The 24396-nt window shown below is 43.7% G+C and overlaps 1 protein-coding gene across 1 annotated transcript in view; it reads right to left on the reverse strand.

The window, feature by feature from the left end:
* ACAD9 (acyl-CoA dehydrogenase family member 9) overlaps positions 1 to 24396 on the reverse strand; it is a 101793-nt gene that overhangs the window by 64261 nt on the left and 13136 nt on the right. The window contains exons 2-3 of the mRNA XM_040359357.1: positions 16344 to 16437; positions 8084 to 8185 (exon numbers count right to left, since the gene is read on the reverse strand). Of these exons, the coding sequence (XP_040215291.1) occupies positions 8084 to 8185; positions 16344 to 16437 (196 nt within the window). The remainder of the gene's footprint in view (positions 1 to 8083; positions 8186 to 16343; positions 16438 to 24396) is intronic.

Consider the following 24396-nt stretch of genomic DNA (forward strand, 5'->3'; position numbering starts at 1 on the left):
CTCCCAGCTGCAACACCTAGGTGGTTTGGGGATCATGGGCGACTCCGACTCTATCAAGACCCTATTGCGGACGGGAACACAGGACACCTCGGTGTTGGCGAGTCTGAAGGCGGGGTTACCTCACCTGCCACAGACTGCGCCTACTGTTGTCCTGAAAAGGCTCTGGACTGCGGTTAGGTCTAGTTTGTGGATTTCAGGATTCCTTAATGATACCCCATTATGGGACAATCCTAACCTAGCAGAAATATTCAAACTTCACGGTTTCCAGGCATGGAAGCTGGCGGGAATTACAAAAATTGCCCAATTGTATACTCGAAACGTACTAAAATCATTCCTTGAATTACAGACTGAATTTAACCTCCCAGACAGCAGTTTTATAGGTACCTTCAGGTCCGACATGCTCTACAAGCTCAGGGCAGGATCTCTACTCTCCTACTTACCAATCATTCTTCGATAAACAATGTCTTTTTTGGTCAGGAGACAAAGGACCTAATATCCAATATCTCATGTTTATTCATGTCTATTAGCATCCATACAGGACTCTGCGACTTTACTGAGTAGAAGGGGCTGGACAGAGGACCTGGGGGACATTAATGGCGAAACTCAGGAAATATGTTTGCAGGCAGGTCCACTCACCGCCGTATTGCAATCACATAGACTGTCTCATTTATTTTTATTGCATAGGGCCTACCACACGCCTATCCAACTGCATCGCTGGGGAAGGAGGGACTTATCTATATGCCCCAAACACTGTGGGGCGGAGGGGTCTCTCATTCACCTGATGTGGCGCTGTCACAGGTTACACCGATACTGGGGTGATGTCACTGAGGTTATTCTCTGTCTTTCAAGTTAGGGTCTCTTTGGACCCCCTGATATGCATCCTGTGAGCAGTAGATGAAGAAGTATACACCCACCCTATTATCATAGCGGTGATTAGACTATTATATCTAGCTCGAAAGCTGGTGGTCAGGTTTTGGCTATCCCCACATGTCCCGACCAAAAAACAATGGATAGATCAAGTTAATTACATCCTTATATGGTAACATTTAACATATCCGCATAGAAATGTAGCCAGGAAATTTCACACTATATGGAAGGCCTGGTTGGAAACCCCAGAGCTTGCTCCCCCGCAACTAGTTCTGCTACAAGTTTGAGAGGTACTTGTATTTGAGTAGTGTATGGACTTTACCTTGGGTATTCAGTGAGCAGGCCAGGTATACTATGTACAAGCCATCTGTTAGTAGAGGGGGCAGGTTCAATTGAGCGTGTAGACTGTGGATGTTTTTGTTTACTTCGTTGCCTGTTGGCCTTATGTTCGATTGTGTTGGACTGGCGGGGTTCCACTAGGCGGTCCGGCACAATGTTTTTTTGTTTTTTTTCTTGTCACGATGTTTCATATTGTTTTTGGTGCCAATGCATTGTTTTCTATGCTCACATTGTTTTTACCTTACAGTTGGAATGTATGCTGCTCTTTTGAGTGGGATCTGCAATTTGTACTCTAATTTATTTTGTTTGGCCCAATAAATCTTTTTTTTCTGATTTAAAAAAAAAAAAAGGCACGGATGTTGGAAAGAGTATGTAAGTGTTCAACAGTGACGCAGTCTGATTTTAGGGAAGGACATGTTGCCGATTTGTAGAATCTTTTTTAGTACGCCTATATTTATTTTCGTTGAAAGGTGTACTACCCTGGGACAGATCATGAGCGAGCAGGTAAAAAACACTTCTTTTTTTTTTTGTATGCCTTATTGGATTCTTATTAAACTGTAGGTCACAACAGAATGGCTTAATCTTAAAATAAAACATGGTAACAAGTAAACAAATTGATTGACCCCTGTTTAAGGCTCAGTTCACACTGGGTTGGCTTTAAAATCGTCCGAATTTGAAGCAGCTCCACACATCGCGACTTCAGTGCAGCTTGGAAACGACTTCTTTGAACAACAAAGTCACCTGACAAGTCGCCCCAGTGTGAACCAGGCCTAAAAGTTCTTAAACACTGTGTATTGCCCCCCTTTAGCATCAATGACAGTGTCTTTTGTAGTAGTTGTCTATGAGGCCCAAATTCTTGTAGATGGTATAGCTGCCCATTTGTCTTGGCAAAATTCCTCCAGGTCATGCAAAGTCTTTGGTCATCTTGCATGAACCGCACATTTGAGATCTCCCCAGAGTGGCTTGATGATATTAACTGCCTCCCACCGGTGCTAAAGCCGAATGACGGCTACAGCACAGGCCCAATTCCTGGGAGGGCAACATATGACGTCCTCCCAAGCATGAGAGGTCAGTGCGTCCCTGCAGGGTGTGCGCGGCGCGCTCTGCGAGCACCAAGTCCCGGCCCCTTACCACATGATCAGCTGTCAGCTGACAACTGATCACGTGATGTAAACAGAAGATCGGTAATCGTTTTTTTCCCCCCTTACGCTAGCTGCATGAGGGGAAAAAAAAAGCTGATCACGGACTTCTGTCAGAGGGACATCACACAGAGAGCCGCCGCTGCCTTGTCTCTGCCCACCAGTGCCCACCAGTGCCACCTGCTAGTGCTGCCCAGTGTCACCTACCAGTGCCCATCAGTGCCACCTATCAGTACCGCCTTATCAGTGCAGCTTATCAGTGCCCATCAGTGCAGCCGCATCAGCGCACATCAATGAAGGAGAAAAATTACCTGTTTTCAAAATTTTATAAACAAACTATGAAACTGTTTTTTTTTTCAAGATGTTTTCAGCAAAAAATAAAAAAAAAACAGCAGTGATTAAATACCACCAACAGAAAGCTCTATTTGTGTGAAAAAAATATGATAAAAATTGCAATTCAAAGTGAGACAGCGCTGAAAGCTAAAAATTGGGCTAGGCAGGAAGTGGGTTAGGTCCCCAGAATTTAAGTGGTTAAGGACAGGAGATTGTGATGGCCACTCCGGAACCTTCACCTTTTCTGCTGTAACCACTGGAGGGTCAACTTGGCCTTGTGCCTATGTCCCATGTTGCTCACCTTTCGTGCAGAAGAGTGCAAATTGTCTGCCAGTATTTTCTTAGAATATGCTGCATTCATTTTGCCAACATTGTTCAAGATTCCCCATGCTTTTATAGCTCACATTCCCCCTAAACATCAATGAGCCACCCCCATGCTTCACAGTGGGGATGGTATTCTTATCGCCGTTTACTGTCACCAAACATAGCGCTTATGGTTGTGACCATAAAGCTCTTTTTTGGTCTCGTCATTCCAGATTACCGTGTGCTAGAAGCTGTGAGGCGTGTCAAGGTGTTGTCAGGCATATTGCCACTGGGCTTTTTTGTGGCATTGGCACAGTAAAGACTTCTTTCTGGCAACTCGACAATGCAGCTCATTTTTGTTCAAGTGTCGTCATATTGTGCTCCTTCCTTGAAACCACACACAGTTTTTTTCCAGAGCACACAGTATTTCTCTTAAGGTTACCTGTGGGATTTTCTTTGTATCTCCAACAATTTTGATGGCAGTTGTGGCTGCAATCTTTGTCTACCTGACCATGGCTTGGTATTCAGAGAACCACAAGTGTTGCACTTCTTAATAAGTGATTGATCAGTACTGACTGGCATTGTCAAGGCTTTGGATATCTGTTATATCCTTTTCCATCATTATAAACAGGTCTCTTGGCAGTTCTTTTCTGCTCCACATGCTCAGTATATAGCCTGCTCAGTGCATCCATGTGAGAGCCAACAAATTCAATGAAAATTCATATACAGACACTGATTGCAATTTAAACAGCCACAACCTTCAATGGCCATTTGAATGTTCCAAGGCCAAACAGTCCAGGGCATGTAAACTTTTCATAAGGGCCATTTAGGTGATTTCTGTTATCACTATGATAATATAAATGGCTTAAAATGACCACTATCCCTAAATAAAATATATTTTCAATATCAATGCCAAAATGTCATGATTTCTGCCAGGGTATGCAAATTTTTGAGGACAACTGTATAATACTACATGTAATCGATTTCAGAGACTGGGTGTATTAATGGTGTCCCTTTAAGTGTTATAATCAAGCATAGTCTGGATACCCCACTTTGTATGTCCCCTGTACAGTAGTGAATAGACAATTGTGGTGTCAATTTTAGTTGGCTATGCTTTAAATGCTTGTATATTTATATAGTGCATTTGTTTTTAGGTATTGGGGACCGTGCATGCGTGTGGGTCCATCCTGGGCTTTCTCGTCCCAGTGTCTGCATCAGGAGTGTGTTTTGCCCCTCCTCACGTCCTGCATTTGCAGTGTTGCAATTTTTGTAGGTGCAGAGATGTGTAAATAGTGATGATATTATATGTATTGTAATGTAATTTCGATATGTTAATATATGCTTCCATTCAGCCAGGTAAACTCTCCTTTTGGATCCCAAGATATGGTCCTAAAGAGGATATATATAAGAAACGCAGACCATGTTGATCTCAAAAGATACACTACAAGTTATGTGATTTATGAATATGTTAGAAATTCTTTATTTTAAAATTTGAGAGAATATTTTTAAACCATGGCAAAATATCTTGTTTTTATTTGTGTTTTTTTTTTTTAAAAGAGTAACAATAAATAGAAACAAACTTTTAAAGGATTTGTATGCATCAGCTCATTTGTACCAGTAAACTCAGTTATTTTATCTTTGGGTTTATGAAGCTTTATATTACTTTACCTGTGCTGCAAGAAGTATATTTATAGAACTTAAAGTGGCTCTGCCACAAGGAAAGTATGTAGGCTGTCATTTCTTTTGAGAGAGTGTCAATGGCAGCTTTGAAGCCAAATCATATCATCATCACTGCAAGGTAACCGAGTCAATGACCTAAATCAAGTACAAAGATAAAGAATGGTGATGCTTTTTAGCATCACTTACTATTAGGGTTGTCCCGATACCACTTTTTTAGGACTGAGTACAAGTACCGATACTTTTTTTCAAGTAGTCGCCGATACCGAATACCGATACTTTTTTTAAATGTGTCCCCAAATGCAGCAATGTCCCCCCCCCCATATGCAGCCATGTCCCCCACATATGCAGCCATGTCCCTCTAGCCATGTCCCTCACATATGCAGCCATGTCCCTCTAGCCATGTCCCTCACATATGCAGCCATGTGCCTCTAGCCATGTCCCTCACATATGCAGCCATGTGCCTCTAGCCATGTCCCTCACATATGCAGCCATGTCCCTCTAGCCATGTCCCTCACATATGCAGCCATGTCCCTCTAGCCATGTCCCTCACATATGCAGCCATGTCCCTCTAGCCATGTCCCTCACATATGCAGCAATGTCCCTCTAGCCATGTCCCTCACATATGCAGCAATGTCCCTCTAGCCATGTCCCTCACATATGCAGCCATGTCCCTCTAGCCATGTCCCTCACATATGCAGCCATGTCCCTCACATATGCAGCAATGTCCCTCACATATGCAGCAATGTCCCTCACATATGCAGCAATGTCCCTCACATATGCAGCAATGTCCCTCTAGCCATGTCCCTCACATATGCAGCAATGTCCCTCTAGCCATGTCCCTCGATGCGGCGGCGCGATGCGGCGGCAGCGGCGGGGGGGGGGAAAGGGGGGGGGGAAGTATTCTATTTAGGTATCGGGGGTATTTGCGCGAGTACGAGTACTCCCGCAAATACTCGGTATCGGTCCCGATACCGATACTGGTATCAGTATCTGGACAACCCTACTTACTATACCATGTTTGTTGTGGGTCTGAAAACTCAAAAATACTGAAGGCAGGCACAGCCAGACAACTAGCATTTTCAAAAGAGGGACAGTAATGTAAAACAGGCCATGTTTCCAGTTTTTCCTTTAACTTGCACAGGAGCTTTAAATCAGAGTCAATGGCTTGGTATTTTGGACATCAATTTTATCCAAGAGGAATTCCCCAAACATTGCCATTAGGGGTACTTAACCACTTAAGCCCCGGACCATATTGCTGCCCAAAGACCCAAGGTGTTTTTACAGTTTGGGACTGCGTCGCTTTAACAGACAATTGCGCGGTCGTGCGACGTGGCTCCCAAACAAAATTGGCGTCCTTTTTTCCCCACACATAGAGCTTTCTTTTGGTGGTATTTGATCACCTCGGCGGTTTTTATTTTTTGCGCTATAAACAAAAATAGAGCGACAATTTTGAAAAAAATGCAATATTTTTTACTTTTTGCTATAATAAATATCCCCCAAAAACATATATAAAAATTTTTTTTTTCCTCAGTTTAGGCCGATACGTATTCTTGTACCTATTTTTGGTAAAAAAAAATCGCAATAAGCGTTTATCGATTGGTTTGCGCAAAATGTATAGCGTTTACAAAATAGGGGATAGTTTTATTGCATTTTTATTAATTTTTTTTTTTTACTACTAATGGCGGCGATCAGCGATTTTTTTCGTGACTGCGACATTATGGCGGACACTTCGGACAATTTTGACACATTTTTGTGATTTTTGTCATTTTCACAGCAAAAAATGCATTTAAATTGCATTCTTTATTGTGAAAATGACAGTTGCAGTTTGGGAGTTAACCACAGGGGGCGCTGTAGGATTTGGTGTACACTGTGTGTGTGTGTGTTTACAACTGTAGGGGGGTGTGGCTGTAGGAATGACGTCATCGATCGAGTCTCCCTATATAAGGGAGCACTCGATCGATGCAGCGCCATAGTGAAGCACGGGGAAGCCGTGTTTACATACGGCTCTCCCCGTTCTTCAGCTCCGGGGAGCGATCGCGACGGAGCGGCTAGAAACAAATAGCCGCGCCGTCGTCCCGGATCGCGCCCCGAGGGGACCCGACCGCCGCAAGTCGCGGGGGGGGGGTCCCGATCGGACCCCCCACCCACGTCTAGGCAGGGACGTACAGGTACGCCAATGTGCCTGTACGTGCCATTCTGCCGACGTATATGTACATGCGGCGGTCGGGAAGTGGTTAAAGACTGGTTGAGAACCACTACTGTAAAAAGGAAAACTGCACAGAGCCCTGTCAATCAGTGACACGACTGGGTGGGCGAAGTCCCGTTCGGCCATTGTTTTTTTGAATTGCGACAGCCAACGGGGAGGGAGAAGAACCTTGCTAGCTGCCACAGAGGGAAGGTGTGGGGGGCCAGTCCGTTCGGAACATGTTACACACTGAATGTGGGTATAAAAGGTTACAAAAAGTGAACTCATCCTTTAAATAAATAAATAAATAAAAAAAAAAAAACATTGACAGCACCCCTTTACCCCCATACACACACCAATGCAAATGGACAACACAAGGCATGCACATGTAAATATAAACAAAATGTGCCACAGGTATCGCTGTTACCAGCAGCGTGAGAGCAATAAATCTAGTGCCATAATGTAAGGTTTACACTAAACTCACAACCTAAAGCGCCTCCTTCTAAAGCTGTATAGTTGATGAATACCAACAATTAAAATCTCCTTGCATAGATGGAACAGCTATGCAACATAATTACCACTGTGACAGTACCTCATTGGGCAGTGAAGTGTGGACCAGCTGTAAGGAGCAATGCTGCAGTTGTAAACTAAGCTCCTCATGTGCCAAGCCTACTCCAAAGTAAAGGGAGAACCGGTATATGCAGAGCCGGATGGAGGGTCAAATGCATTAAACCAAAGCTCCGGTGGCGAGTGGGAGTGGTGGGATGGCCGTGGAGAGGAGAGGAGCCGATAGACAGCTGGAAACACTGCTAGCAGGGACCGGCAGGTGGAAGCTCCAGAGGGTGATCTCATACGCTGAGGGAACACGGCTCCACTGCGAGGCGTGGAACACAGGGTGGTGGATGTAGCATAAGCCGAGGAGAGAAGGGGAAGTGGGTGGCTGTTGTCATAACTATGAATTCTGGGCCCTTCAAGATGGCTTTCAGAAATATATATTGGTTTGGGCTAAATTAATTTCTAGCAAAAAAAAATATGATTTTTAAAAAAGTGTCCTCAGACAAGAGGTTAAAGCAGATTTCCATTTTTGCAGCCAAATGTACATGTTTGTGTGGTCTTATTCATCAGATCAGACAAATTGGGTACTCCGACAAGACGCATTTGAAAATACCATTAAATGTTGTTTTCATAACCACATCAATCTGCATGTTTAATGGTTAACATTTAGCCCAACACTCACCATATTCTTCAGGAATCTGCATGCCAAAAAGGCCAAGCTCCTTCAGCCCTTTCAGTGTCTCAGGTGAAATTTTAGCATTCTGATCAATTGCTTTAGAATCAACTGCAAAAAAAGATAAAAAAAAAAATATTTAGGAAATATGCTCAGTTTTATGGCAGTCTTTAGCCAAATTGAAACATTTTAAAAACACTCAAGAGAAACCATGTACTCGCTGTTTGGCTCTGGTATTCATTCTCTGCACCTGCAAAGCCATTGTTCCCAATATGACATCCATTCAAGTTTGAGTGCAAGGCCCCAAAACACATTCACACAGATGTCATATTGGGACACAGCAGCTGTGTGCATGCAGCTGATGTGTCCAAATAGACAGCAATAGGACTGCCAGAACACCTGTACATCCCTGAGCCGGCAAAACAAGGCCCTGCATGGATTCCACATGTAAGCGCCCTGTATGAATGAGACTTCTTATTAATGCACTTCTGGCTCCAGCCTAAAGCTCCTCAGGGGACAGGGTAACAACAGCATCTCTTTGGCTCCTGGAGAGCTTTATTTACTTCAGGTTTGACCCATCTAGGAGTTATTTTCTGAAGTGGATACCGAGTGGGCTCTGTATGCCTGCAGTTGGATATTTGTTCTAAAGACACAGGCGTGAACGCTGCTGTAAAAAGGCAGCCATTCCATCTGGGGAGTGTTGATTATATGGCAGTGGGGGGTTGAATGATGATTTTTCAGGGGTCACCAAATCGTGGGCTTTTCCTGAAGCCCGCACTGCTCTCCCAGCCTTTTTGCAGCTTTCCCTGGAGCCTGCGGCCGCCACTTAGCCTCTTTGTAGCTGCCCATTCAGTTCACGGCATGGCTGGGGGGCAGAGACTAGAGGTTAGCTGACTGGTGAGGAAGGTGAAGTGGGAGGGGCTGGACGAGACCCCATCTCCTGATTTCGGCATAGGTGTCACTGCTACGAGACACCACAAAGTCTGAGACACCGTAACACTACCTGTGATTATAGTTGCCATTAAAAGTCCCCACTACAGTTCTCAGATCAGCAGATGATTGATCAAGAGCACCTAAGTTGGCTGATCAGAACTCGCCCCAGCATTGCAACTCATCCCAACTCCTCGCCAGCACTGCCACTCATCCCAACTTCCCATCAGCACTGCCACTCCCCCCAGCAAGGAATACAAATAGAGAATACATGGAAGGGAGAGGAAAAGAGGGACAGGAACAAAGAAAAAGGGAGAGAAAAAAGAAAAGAAAGAAAAACAGCTAAAGAGAGGGATTGGGGGGGGGGGGCAAGAAATTAGGATAGAGAGAGATAAAAGGGAAAGAATGGAGAACAAAGTGAAAGACTGGTACATCCTAAAATGTACCATAAGGAGTTTTAATACTGTACGAGTGGAAGGGACTCGGGGAACGCTAAATGTCCTTGGGTTAGGGGTGTAAAATTACTTGCCTTGCCTTGGGTGCCGACAACGCACGCTATGAAAATAATTTTACTGCTAGGGGTCCCTACAACTTGGGAAAGTTTATCAAGGGGTCACAGCACTAGAAAGGTTGAGAACCACTGTTCTATAGGGAGGTGATGTCTGACCTTTGAACACTTTATTGGAAGAATTGTTTCTTCATGTGGGGAGGCTTCGAAACTTTCTACCACTTTTTCTTTGCACTGGATTTTTGTGCAATATAAATAGATTTTTCATTATCTAGACTTATTAAGATTACTTATTCATGCGGATATATGGACTGAGATTTACTCACATTACTGTTTATGAATTATGCACTTTATGTGCATATTGCTATAGGTTTTGGTATACGACTTATATGTGAAAGCTGCCACTATTTTTGGTTAATATTTCACAGCGTCGTTAATTTACACAGTGCTTTACATATATATTGTATATTCACATCAGTCCCTGACCTCATGGAGCTTACAATCTAAGGCCCCCAATTCACATTTATACATATTCATACTAAAAACAATTTAGAAAGAAGCCAATTAACCTACCTGCATGTCTTTGGAGTGTGGAAGGAAACTGGAGTACCCAGAGGATAGAGAAATTGACTGGACTGTATAGATTTGTCATTGCATTACAGTTCTGGTAAAAGTAAACAAGATGGTACAGTGATTGTACAATCAGATTGTAGCGTGTACAGCCACCCTAATGCAAAGCTCACACTTATGCGTTTGGGTGGGCACGGCAGCCCATTCAAATGAATGGGCTGCAATACCTGCGCTTTGGGAAAAAAAATGCATGAACCTTTTTAACCACTTAAGGACCGCCTAATGACGATATACGTCGGCAGAATGGCACCGCTGGGCACAATCACGTACCTGTACGTGATTGTATAAAGCCCAGCGGTGGGTCGCAGGTGCGCGCCCACGACCCGGTCTGAAGCTCCGTGACCTCGGCCGCGGGACTCGCGGACCCGATCGCCGCTACAGTCCCGAGATCGGTCCCCAGAAATGAAGAACGGGGAGAGCCGCGTGTAAACACTGTGTAAACACTTCACTTTGGCGCTGCCATCGATTGTGTGTTCCCTAATATAGGGACGCACAATCAATGACGTCAGGCCTACAGCCACACCGCCCTACAGTTGTAAACACACTTCAGGGAACACATAACCCCTTCAGCGCCCCCTTGTGGTTAACTCCCAAACTGCAACTGTCATTTTCACAATAAACAATGCATTTTAAATGCATTTTTTGCTGTGAAAATGACAATGGTCCCAAAAATGTGTCAAAATTGTCCGAAGTGTCCGCCATAATGTCGCAGTCACGAAAAGAAATCGCTGATCGCCGCCATTAGTAGTAAAAAAATAATAATTAATAAAAATGCAATAAAACTATCCCCTATTTTGTAAACGCTATAAATTTTGCGCAAACCAATCGATAAATGCTTATTGTGATTGTTTTTTACCAAAAATAGGTAGAAGAATACGTATCGGCCTAAACTGAGGGGAAGAAAAATGTTATATATGTTTTTGGGGGATATTTATTATAGCAAAAAGTAAAAAATATTGCATTTTTTTCAAAATTGTCGCTCTATTTTTGTTTATAGCACAAAAAATAAAAACCGCAGAGGTGATCAAATACCACCAAAAGAAAGCTCTATTTGTGGGAAAAAAAATGACGCCAATTTTGTTTGGGAGCCACGTCGCACGACCGCGAATTGTCAGTTAAAGCGACGCAGTGCCGAATCGCAAAAAAGGGCCTGGTCTTTTACCTGCATTTTGGTCCGGGTCTTAAGTGGTTAAATACGCAACCACAGGGAAATTACATTGTCTTTTTGACAATGCGATTTTCCTGTGGTTCCCGCACCTGCACTTTTACATGGGTGGGTGGAGGGGGGGTGGTGCCATTCAGAATTAATGGCAGCCCTACGCATTTTCGTAAAGAGCAGTGCATTTTCACTGCGGGTGCGATTCCCGCACTCACATGTTGAAATGTGAACCAAGCCTAATAGATGCTCCCTGTAATATACGTTTTTGTAAAATAAAGAAGTTAAAAAGGCCCCTGTCACTTTGTCCATGCAAGGCTTTGTGACAGTGTCTGCAAAGGGCATCCCCCCCCAAGCCCCATATTACTCCCCTTACATGTGCTCCTTTGCAGCTACTTCCTCCTTCTCAGAAGAGCTGAAATCAGCGGTCAGTGGTCCAGAGGAATGGTTACATCACTCCACCAGTCATCTGACAGTGTTTGGGCTTAGCAATTGGCAACTAGGGCTGGGCACTATCTTAGGGGTGTAACTTTCTTGTCTATACCCAAAAGTGCTTGGTATTTGACACTGACTACCAGGAAGCTGGGAGAGAGCACAAGAAATGTAAACATATGCGAGTCAGGGGGGCCTTTACAGAAAAGCTGTCACTTTAACCTGCATGGGAAGTACTACAGTATGCCTTTAAAAAGACAATTATATATAGGGTCAGTTGATTACCTTTTAAAAACATTCCAAAAATAATATATACTGACCAAAAAGCATTCAGCTTCCCTTTAGATTGTAACATCTTGCTCACCTCTGTTTGAAAAGTATTGGTGCCATATAGAAGCTTCGTATTAGCCACCCACAATCTATATTTTCTACACAAGAAAGTGACTAAAGGAGTAAAGCTAAAGATTTCCAACTTTTAATATTACAATACTTTTGGTTTCCTGATTATTATTTTTTAAGAAAGCCATAAGCACTGGGATAAGCAGCTTCCATATCTAGCCAGAGGTGAAGTCTTGTCAAAACACATCAGCACAGGCAGGTGCCATTGTGAGCTTGTGACAGTACAATGCACGAGGAAACAACTTTATTGTATACAGAAGTTTTCCTCTATTTTGTTGCTCTCAAGATAGCAGGCAGGCAATCAGCATGAGAGAGATGAAGCCATCAGGAACAGATGGATAATCCTGAGTGGCAGTGGATAATACGACACACAATTATCTGACCTGTAACTCCCAGTGGAATGTCTGGACCACAAGGACTCTCACATTCACACAGCAATCATTTCTTGCAGCAGAAAGGTCTGAAGCTTCCAGTTTACTCTGATTAAAGTCAAACTATTAACACGCTAAACCACTCATTGAAAAGTGGCCAACTTTTAAAAAGCGTCACATAGTTTAAATGCAACATTACCATATTTTGGGAAAGGCACATTAAATACTGGAGCAAGCGGGAAGCTAGATTGTTGCCAACAGCAACCAGTCAGGGTAGCTTGATACTACCCAAGTATGGTCCCGTTGCACTCTGGCCAAAGCACAGGAAACCCGCAGGTTTTGTGCAAGTTACCGTAGTTGCGTTTTCCGATAGCCCTCTAGGAGGCCCCGAAGTTTTTGTGCGATTTCAGAAAGCACACCAAAGATGCAACATGCAGGAGTTTTGGTGAGCTTTCTGAAACCACACCAAAACCACATGACCTCATAGGGACTAGTATGCAAGTTATATATTTTTTTTGCAGTATGGCACAATATATATGCAGGACGACCAATGGCCTTTTTTTTTTTTTGTAGGAAATGCTGGCATCCTTGTTTTCCTCAGCAGCTTTCCTAAGTGATGCTTTTGCTTAGGGAGGATGCTAAATATTTCACCTATGCTTGCATATATGAAAACCAGCCATCCATTTTCTAACCTGGATAGGAAAAATAAATAATTTGAACATAAATACCTGTTGTGGCCAATGTTTTACATATTTTTTTTCTATTTAAGCTCTGTGGTGAGTGTAAAATCCTATCCCTGGGACAGTAAGCTATGGAGGAGCGTGCTGCATTCTTTTCAAAAGCAGTGGTCTCCCTGCAATGGTCCAACACACTCCCCCACCCTGTCAGAACAGGAGCTCTGCAATTAGCAAAGGTCATGTCTCTGTTGACTGAAGAGCACTAACAGTGACTTGTGGAAGGCGTGTTGGGTCACAGTAGATAGACCTATGCTCACACACAGATAGCAGTGGTCTAATATGCAGCTTATTGCCCAAAAGAGTATGTTTTCCTTCCACTCAAGCTCAAATAAAACTCAATAAATGTAGGATATTTAAAATAGTACATATTCCTGCACCAGTCATGTACCTAATTATTTTGAGCGTTAGTAAAATTTGGCTTCAATCATTTTAAGAATATAGGTATAATTTTAGATGCAGTGTCAATTTAGATACATTCATATTATATTATCTAAAAAATATATAACACTACAAGCACTTGAATTATTACTACAGGCACTTGACCCATAGAAGGTGTGCAACACAGCTGAAAAAATAACGTTAGTGTATCTTACCAAAATGCTCAGTAAAAACAGTGTGTGTATATTATATATATATATATATATATATATATATATATATATATATATATATATATATATATATATATATATATATACACACACACACACACACACACACACATATATACACAGCCCTCAAAATTTCCACTCGCCTGCTAGCATTTGGCGAGTGGATTTAAGCTGGGGGCGAGTGATGACAGTGCTGCATGACCAATGTCCCTTTAATCTGTGCCTACACTTAGAGCCCCGATGCGATTGGCGGCCGAAGAGGAAAGGTGCATGCTCGGGAAAAGTAGTCTGGTGAGCCGCGCCCAGGCAGAGCAGTACACAGGTGCTCTCCTTACAATTCTCATTAAGCCATGGGACCTAACAGTATGACCTCTCTGAGCCTGCCCCCCTCCCCCCCGACCAATGTAGCTGGAGAGCAGGGAGCAGAAAGTAATGAGTCAGGTGGAGGATTGCGAAAATTACCACTCCGGGTGTCCCAGGTAGGCAGTACAGCGCTCACTGAAAGTTGCCCTGACATGAGAGTGGCAGCCTTCCAGTTTGTGCAGTTTTATTCTCCTTGTGCTCTATGTAGGTGTCCAGCAGTTCAGCCTGAGCACTGTGAGCAGACTGGTCTCATTGGGGCAGATTCATATACAATGGTGCAGATTTGCACCGGCGTGGTGCATCATTTTTAGACTACACCGGTCCAGCGCGGAGAGGCAGTTAGGTGATTCAAGAAACTTTTTTTGTCTACGATGCCCCAGCGGGGCGGATTTTAGACGGCGTAAGGCGGGGTAAGGCCAACTGGGAGTCACCCTATGCTAATGAAGTGCCGACCGTGGCGCAGGGGTCACGCCGGGGCGCATCTTAGACCGCACATGCTCAGTGACATCCAGGGGTAAATGCCCCAATCTGCACATGCTCAGAACTGCGCCCCGGCGTGATCCCTGAGCTACGCCGACCCACTACCAAAGCCCAGTCCATGAATCAGCCCAGACTTCCGCCCTGCAGGTGCAAATGTACTGAAGCTTTTTTTTTTCTAAGCTAGGTCGTTTGCATTGTGGTGGGGCAGTTATGGCTGATGAGGAATCCTCAGGTGGGCGGATGACCAATTTCAGCCCAGAGGAGAGGGCTGTAATTATTGAGGGCCTCTCCCAACATGGGGACCTCCTCTATGTGTTGTCCAGCAAGTGTTGTTGCTCAGTTCGTTTGTAATGCTGCTGCTTTAGCTGCTCTCCAGCTGACCTCTGCAAGTTTGGTGCAAAGTTACCCCTGCTTTTATGAGGGGTAACTTTGCACCGGAAATTTCAGCTCCGCTCACCGGGAGTAGCCTGCGCCGGACAAGCTTAAGTTGATGAATCGGCCCAAAAACCTAATTTGCATATTTAAAACAAAAAAAACATGGCCACGCCAGATCGGACCAGCGTAAATCTGCACCAACGCCGCGCCGGCGTGGAAAGGTTACACCGAGGCGATGAAGTCTATTTGGAGGCGTAATCTGGTTCTCTGGGTAAGGCGCAGCGATCCGCCGGCGCAAATCTGCACTTACGCCGTGCATCTACCAAAAAAACGGTGTAAGTGCTTTATGAATCTGGCCCAATGTGTGCTGTGCGGTGTCAATGTGCGCTATGCTATGGTGTCAACGGCTGTGCAGTTGTGTGGATCTCGGCGCTGGATTGTACTCCCTCCCTCTGTGCTGCAGCTCCTCTCCTCACTGCCAGCCTGAATAAAAGGGGGAAGTGGGGACATGCAAGCGTGGAGCCGCACACAGGGATTCCTGATGGATGGGAGTTGCAGAGGAGACAGCAAGAGAATGGGGAAGAGATCCAGTTCTAGTGCCCTGTCCCTCTGGTCTGCCCCCAGTGCCCTGTCCCTCTGGTCTGTCCCCAGTGCCCTGTCCCATTTTGTTAAAGTTGTTTTTGGTAATATTTAATTGTGTAACTTGATTCTGCATAAAACATTTAACAGTGTCATTCCATGAGATAATCTACGAGGGCGTGTTTAGGGGCGCAATTAGGCGTGGAGCAGTGTATGAATTAGGTGGGGCAACTGGTGGCGAGTAACTCTTGAGGCCTGGCTAGTAGCTCAGGGCTTGAAATTTTGAGCCCTGTGTGTGTGTGTGTGTGTATATATATATATATATATATATATATATATATATATATATATATATATATATATATATATATATATATATATATATATATATATATATATATATATATATATATATATATATATATATAAAATAATTTAGCTATTGTGCAAAAGTTAATGAATGCCATTTTCAAAACACCAGCTATTAAGCAATGACAGCCACCATAAAATGATATGCTTAAGCAGGCCAGAATCATGACTTATCTCAGGGAGCCATAAACCATTTATACTTTAGCAGCAATCTCAGGTCCTCAGGAGCCTTGTCACGGACTGAATAATGCAAACACCTAATACAGTGGGGTTTATTTAGTGCTTTTTATCTGCCAGGAACAAATCCGATGCTTTTTGAGTTATCTCACCTTCTTCACCAAAGAACTTCTCCACTGGGCCCACAAGCTGGTTAATTTCATCCAACTCGTCTTTACTGATCTCTGGGTATGGAAACACCTCTTCCTGGTAAAATTGAAATGAGAAAATACAGAAATTTGAATAATGACCCAAATACAATTATTCTATCTATATAAACATTTAACAACACACACCATATCATGCAGCAAATCAAGTCAGAAATCCTTATTTGCATCACATCTAAGTCAGGAAATCTGCCACACCAAAAAAAATATTTCCTGAAGCAGACACCAGTAATATTAGCCATCACATTTTTCTGAGCACAGGCTATCTTTAAAGTATAACTAAAGGCAAAACTTTATTTTTTAAGTTTTAGATAGAGTGGAGAGGGATTAGAATGCTTGCCAGTTTTTACTGCTGTCTGTGCCCAGAAAAGTAATAGAGGTGAACTCTTCCAATGGTGACACTAGTTCTGGGGACCTGGGGGTCCCCAGGGAATTCCCCAGAGAAGTATGGGTTTCTTCTTTTTTTTTTTTTTTTTTTTATACTTACCTAGGTGGATGCAGCACTGGCACCTCAGCACTGAAAACCAAGCGATTGGACATTGCCGATCACTCGGATTTCACAGCTTCGTGAGAAGAGAGCTGTAGACTGTCAGTCACAGCTCTCTGCTCATCTCTCTCCATGCTCATTAAAGCGCTGAGCTGTGTAGGGGCGGGGAGCTGAGAGGGGTGTCAGTCCAGGCAGCTGGCGGATCCAGACTCCCATTGTCAGGATGACGCAGTGCCTGGACTGATATACGCAACATCAGCAGAGAGCGGACTTCTCTTGGACACTCTCTGCTAAAAACGGGTGACAAGAGTGCAAAATTAATTTCACTCCTGTGATCTATAGGAGAAGCCCAGCCACGTGAGCTTCTCCTTTAAGTGGCAGGGATTTCCTCTCGCTTTCTATTTGGTTATGAGACAGGAAGTGAACGGAAATCTCCGCAATGGGATACGGATGGTGAAAAAATAAAAACATTAATCTGACAGGGGTCCCTCCCGTACTTTATCCAAAATGAAAAAAAAAAGAGACTTGCCTATATTCCAGACCAGGGCCGGCCTTTGTGGTGTGCGAGCTGTGCGGTCGCACAGGGCGCCATGGGCAACAGGGGCTGCCGTGAGGCCATCACAGCTCGCAGAATGTGAGTCGCAGTCAGTTACTCACATGATCATCACAGGAGTCGGACTCCTACGAGTCACAGCAGCAGGCACTGCCAGGTCCCCCTGGCCTGGGACTGGGTGAAGAGCAACGCATCGGCTGCGGCACCTGAAAACACTGCGCATGCGCTGCCGCTGCTCGGGAAAGCCTGAAAACGCTTGGCTATTCTCGGACAGACAGTGCATGCGCAGTGGCGTCTAAGCGCACCGTCCACCGAAAGGCAAGTCACACTGAGCCCCTGGCCCTGCATGCATCTACTTTTCCAGATTAAAAGAAAAAGTATTTACTTTTTATAGCCTGCCTACACACAGAAGGGGAGGAGGATGTAACATAAGAAAGTTATTGCGTCTACTAACTACGGGAAAGATTTATGTAATATTTTTTTTTTTTTTTACTAGTAATGGCGGCGATCTGCAATTTTTTGCGGGACTGCGACATTGCAGCGGACAGATCGGACCCCTAACTGACATTTTTCATACTTTTGGGGGTACCAGTGACATTACTACAGTAATCGGTGCTAAAAATATGCACTGTTACAGTAATAATGCCATTGGCGGGGAAGGGGTTAATTTTTTCTGTGTTTAATGTATTTAATATACATCATTGTTACCAGTCTATGCAGTTATTTATTATTGTAATTGTTTGCACATGCACTTAAATTAACTGTTATTAAAACAAATTATTTGTTACAAATATTTTTCTTCTCTTTGTGTATGTTTAGGTGACCAGGGGGCGAGGGGTGAAGATGGGGGGGGGGCGGGGGCGCTACAGGATTAGCTCGCACAGGGCCCCTGAACACCTAAGGCCGGCCCTGTTCCAGACAACATACTTACCGTCTGTCCTGATCATTGTAAGTCACTGTTTGGTAACGCACAGCATTCACAAAGACAACCCTGGTGATTTGTGGCCACAAAAGATATGCATCATATTTATCGGTGCTGCCTCGAAGGGGGCGGGATGAGTGCCATCAGAGTACATACAGGAGAATCTCCTGTTTACTCTGCACTATCTGTAATTGGAAGTCCCGTCTCCTGGGCTGCCATTGGACGACTGCTCTGTCTATCATAGGAGGTGGGACTTTGTATTAAAGTGGCCAAGTAAACAGGAGATTCTCCTGTATGTAATCTGTTGGTGCTCGTCTCGCTCCCCTCCGAGGCTGCAGATTGGCATAGATCATGCTGCATTCATGGCAATGGTAGGGCTGCACTGACTGCAATGGTAGGGCTGCACTGACTGCAATGGTAGGGCTGCACTGACTGCAATGGTAGGGCTGCACTGACTGCAATGGTAGGGCTGCACTGACTGCAATGGTAGGGCTGCACTGACTGCAATGGTAGGGCTGCACTGACTGCAATGGTAGGGCTGCACTGACTGCAATGGTAGGGCTGCACTGACTGCAATGGTAGGGCTGCACTGACTGCAATTTTTTTCCATTAAACGTCAATCTTAACGTGAAGGTGCATGTTATACGCCAATAAATATGGTATATCCAAATAACACGCCCAAGCTCATCCTTAGTCCTGAGCGGCACTCTGGGGTTCGTTGAGGGCCAAAGAAAAAAAACTATATATATTTATATATAAATATATATCCAAATAACACACCCAAGCTCATGTCTTCACCACACACAGCCACAAAGGCAAGAGAATTATTGTTGGACAACTGCTTCTGAAAGAAATCCATAAGCCAATTAGCTGCTTGAATCGCTTTAATGAGAATTTTTGATTTCTTGGCCATTTTTCACAGAATATGAATGATAACACAAAAACATTTCTTTCACTCATGGTTAGTGTTTGGCTAAAGCCATTTATTACCAATCAACTGTGTAACTGTGTTTACTCCTTTTTAAAATCATTATCAGAAACTACCCAAATGACCCTGATCAAAATACCCTGGTGATTTTAAAAGATCATTGAGTTTGACAGACCCTTACATCTTTCATCCAGTGCTGCACGGACGATTCTGAGTCATGGGGAAAGCAAAAGAATTGTCAAAGGATCTGTGGGAAAGGGTAGTTGAACTGTATAAAACAGGAAAGGGATATAAAAAAGATATCTAAAGAATTGAGAATGCCAATCAGCAGCCAAACCACAGTCAGGTAGACCAACTAAAATTTCAACCACAACTGCCAGGGAAATTGTTTGGGATGCAAAGAAAACACACAAATAACTTCAGGTAAAATACAGGACTCTCTGAAAACGTGGTGTGGCTGTTTCAAGATGCACAATAAGGAGGCACTTGAAGAAAGATGGGCTGCATGGTCGAGTCGCCAGAAGAAAGCCATTACTACACAAATGCCACAAAGCATCCCACTTGCAATACACCAAAGAGCACAGAGACAGGCCTCAAACCTTCTGGGACAAAGTCATTTGGAGTGATGAGACCAGAATTTCGCTTTTTGGCCATAACTATAAACACTACATTTGGAGGGGAATCAACAAGGCCTATGATCAAAGGTACACCATTCCTACTGTGAAACACGGAGGTGGATCGCTGAGGTTTTGGGGATGTGTGAGCTACAAAGGCACAGGAAATTTGGTCAAAATTGGCAAGATGAATGCAGTAGGTTATCAAAAAAAAATGGAGGAACATTTGCATTCATCAGCCAGGAAGCTACACATGGGACATACTTGGACATTTCAACATGACAATGATCCAAAACACAAGGCCAAGTCGACTTGTCATTGGCTACAGCACAATAAAGTGAAGGCTCTGGAGTGGCCACCTCAGTCTCCTGACCTCAATATCATTGAGCCACTCTGGGGAGATCTCAAAACGTGCAGTAATGCAAGACAGCTCAAGAATTTACAGGAACTAGAGGTTTTGCCAAGAGGAATGGTCAGATTTACCCTCTGAAAAGATAAAGAGCCTCATCCACAAATGCCACAAAAAAATTCAAGCTTTCATTGATGTTAAAGGGGGCAATACAGGGTATTAAGAACGGACGTGTGTAAACTTTTGATCAGGGTCATTTGGGTAGTTTCTGTTGTGATCATGATTTAAAAAGAGTAAAACACAGTTGATGGATATTAAATTACTTTAGTCAAACACTAACCATTAGTGCTGGTTCACACTACAGCAACTTGGCATCCGCCTTGTCAGACCTCAAGTTGCCCCAAGTCGCTGGACATAAATTCCATCGAAGTGAATGACAGCTGTCTTAATGTGCACTACTGAAGTTGCTCCGACTTCAGAAAAGGTTCCTGTACTACTTCAAGGCGACTTCTAGGCAACTTGTACCTGTAGATTTCAATGGAAGTTGCCTCCAAGTCAGATCTAATTCTATATTGAAGCGACTTTACAGGAACAAGAAAAAAGTTTACCCAGGCAAACCCCTCCCTCCCACAGAGCTGATTATTCTGTGATTGGACACAGCCAAAGTCACCTGTCCTGGAGGCAACCTTAAGTCGCGTCGTAAGTTTCGCAAAGTCGTGCTGAAGTCGTCTCCAAAATCGCCAGTGGCCTGGTCCTTTAGCTACAAAATGGTCCGGGCTTAAGTGGTTAAACCATCTCTCCAAAATTTCACTTCTTCAGGGTAACTTATGAACCAAGTCAATATCTTCTACTTTATCTCTATAACCAACTTCCCAAACACAACATTACAAAAGTCCTAGTTTATATCTTGAAAGTTTTTGATTTTTTTTACCCATCATATACTGTTTATTAGCCCCTTTGTGACCACAGGATATAGAAACCTAGATGCTCCGGTCAAATTTACTAGTGAGAGTATGTGTTGATATGAACGATTTGTTTACGTAAATAGCTTTGTACTGTAGTAGCTGGATTCAGGTAGATGTGTGCATTTTTACGGCGGCGTATCGTATCGTATTTACGATACGCCGCCGCAAGTCAGAGAGGCAAGTGCTGTATTCACAAAGCACTTGCCTCCTAAGTTACGGCGGCGTAGCGTAAATGGGGCCCGTGTAAGCGCGCCTAATTCAAATGAGGATGAGGGGGGCGTGTTTTATGTAAATGGGTGGTGACCCGACGTGATTGACGTTTTTTACGAACGGCGCATGCGCCGTCCGTGTACATATCCCAGTGTGTATTGCTCCAAAGTACGCCACAAGGACGTATTGGTTTCGACGTGAACGTAAATAACGTCCAGCCCCATTCACGGACGACTTACACAATCAACATAAGTTTTTCAAATTTCGACGTGGAAACAACGGCCATACTTAACATGGACTAGGCCAGCTATTCGTTCGTCTAACTTTACGCCAGAAAAAGCCATACGTAAACGACGTAAAAAAAATCTGCCGGGCGCACGTACGTTTCTGAATTGGCGTATCTAGTCATTTGCATATTCTACGCCAAACTCAAGGGAAGCGCCACCTAGCGGCCAGTGTAAATATTGCACCCTAAGATACAACGGCGTAGGAGACTTACGCCGCTCGTATATTAGCCTAATTTAAGCGTATCTGGTTTCCAGAATACGCTTAAATTTGCGACAGCGTAGATTCAGAGTTACGACGATGTATCTACTGATACGCCGGCGTAACTTTCTGTGAATCTACCTATATATTGCTTAATGAAAATTTAAAGAAAAAATTCATATGCACCTGTGCACATTTTTTTTTAAAACAATTTTGTAGTTGACATTTACAGTATTAAAAAAGTTCTACACTTTCAACATGCATTTGATCACTATACCACAGATGACACTCTGATTGGCTCCTGATTATTAGTGAAGACATGGTCTGACAACTTGCAACCACACAGTATCGGCTTCTAGCCGTCAAAAGAGGAAAGTCGAATGTTCCTTCAGCAAAGGGCACTGGGAAGAACAATAATCTACAGACTGCCGTTTCCTCATACATTTATCTCCTAGATCTTCCAAAAAGTATCAAGGGAACCTGAATACAAACAGAAGACATCTCCCACAATGGACATTTCATTTTTAGAAAGAAACAGAAAAGAAAGATGTAGAGTCCAATTGCGTATTAATAATGAAAACAATATCCTGCCACTCAGTAATCAGCTGGATAAAAACGTGAAAGAGCATATTTGTACAAATGCCAGCATTTTCTTTGTTTTTTTTACTTGGAACTCCAGGCTCCTGGTGAAGTCATACTCTGGCATTATACTGTATGGTTTCTTTTTGATCTCTACAAATAGTTGACTAATGTTTTGCATAGTCACAAGATTGTTTTAAAAATCCCTTTGTATAAATTAAGTTTTGAGAATCCTAAAAGTATAACCTTCTAGAAGACACCCTTGGTACTTGTACCAGGTATGTCCACATGAAATTGGCTCCAGGGCAGCGCCACACAATGACATGGACTTGGAATGTCAGAGGAAGAACATGATTTTATGGCAGTGTAAAGAGATGTTTAGGCTGCTCTGTTTCTTCCTCCATGACCCCCAGTCAATAAGCAGTATGAAAATAATAAGCACACACAATATGTGAAACTTACCTGAAAGCAAAGCTGTTCCAGCACCACAATGTCTTCGCTGTAGCCGCTTCCATTTTCACCTCTCTCGCTTCCGGATTCGCGGGCTCCGGCTCTGTGATTGGCCAGAGACGTGATGACGTCACTCCCATGCGTGTGGGAGCCGCTGTTCGAGGCACAGAGCTCAGAAGGAATGGCACCCGTGGCCGTTCCTTCAGAGCGCATGCGCCAGTGATGTCACTGACTGCATGTAATGTAAATATGCACTGTTTAGGAGATATTTACACTGAGTGAGTGAAAAAACTTGTATAGCGCAACACATGCAAACTAAAATGGCCTAAGGGCGCTTGGTATCTATTTCCTATTGTATTTTGCCTTCAGAATAGATGTGTTTTGAGTTTTTTCCTGAAGGCCAGGTGATTCACTTCCGTTCGGATACTGGTTGGTAGAGCGTTCCACAGTCTAGGTCCTTGGACTGCAAATCTTCGTTCTTCTTTGGACTTGTATCAAGCCTTGGGTATCTGGAGTAGATTTTGGTCGGTGGATCTGAGAACGCGATTGGGGTTGTGAAGTTTTAATTTTTCACATAGATATTGAGGGGCACTTCCTTGCACACATTTGTGTGTCAAGCATAGTGCCTTAAACGTAATACTGTTTTTACGGGCAACCAGTGGAGGGCCCTGAGGGACGGAGAGATTGATTCCCAGGGTTTTTTTCCTGTTACAAGTCATGCCACCGTATTCTGGACGGCGAGTTAATTATTGTTCCCACCACGACTGTTAGGTCTTCTTTTGGGATAAAGGGAACGAGTCTACGTAGTAGGCGCAGCAGATGGTGGGATTCGCTGACTACTGAACTTATTTGTGCATCCATTGTCATGTCAGAGTCAAAGGTGACTCTGAGACTTCTGACTTTGGTGCTAGGGGTGATGGTTTGTCCCAAAATGGCCAGGTGTGTCCATGTTGTCGTAGTCAGCCTCTTACGGTTGGCATGAAACAGAATAAGTTCTGTTTTCAATCCATTGAGTTTAAGATAACTCTCCGTCATCCAATTTTCTATCAGAGTAAGGCATTTCTCTAGTCCGAGATAATTATCCTTTTTATTGCTGATACGAAAGTAAAGTTGGGTGTCATCCGCATAGGAATGGTAGAGTAAATTCTGATTACTGATGATTTCGAGGAGAGGGCAGAGATAGATATTGAATAGTATGGGCGACAGGGGAGACCCCTGAGGGACTCCGCATGAGACCGTGTGTTTTTCAGAAGTAAAAGGACCTAGTTTCACCATCTGTGATCGGTTTTCCAGAAAGGAGGAGAACCAGGGCAGATCCGAGTCTGACACTCTTGCTACTTCACCTAGGCGAGTCAGCAACAATTTGTGGTCTACTGTATCAAACGCTGCACTCAGGTCCAAGAGTATCAGAAGACAAGATTCTCCTTCATCTGCTGCTTCGAGAGTGTCATCCCAT

Source organism: Rana temporaria, chromosome 7, assembly GCF_905171775.1.
Source record: "Rana temporaria chromosome 7, aRanTem1.1, whole genome shotgun sequence".
In the NCBI taxonomy this organism is placed as follows: domain Eukaryota; kingdom Metazoa; phylum Chordata; class Amphibia; order Anura; family Ranidae; genus Rana; species Rana temporaria.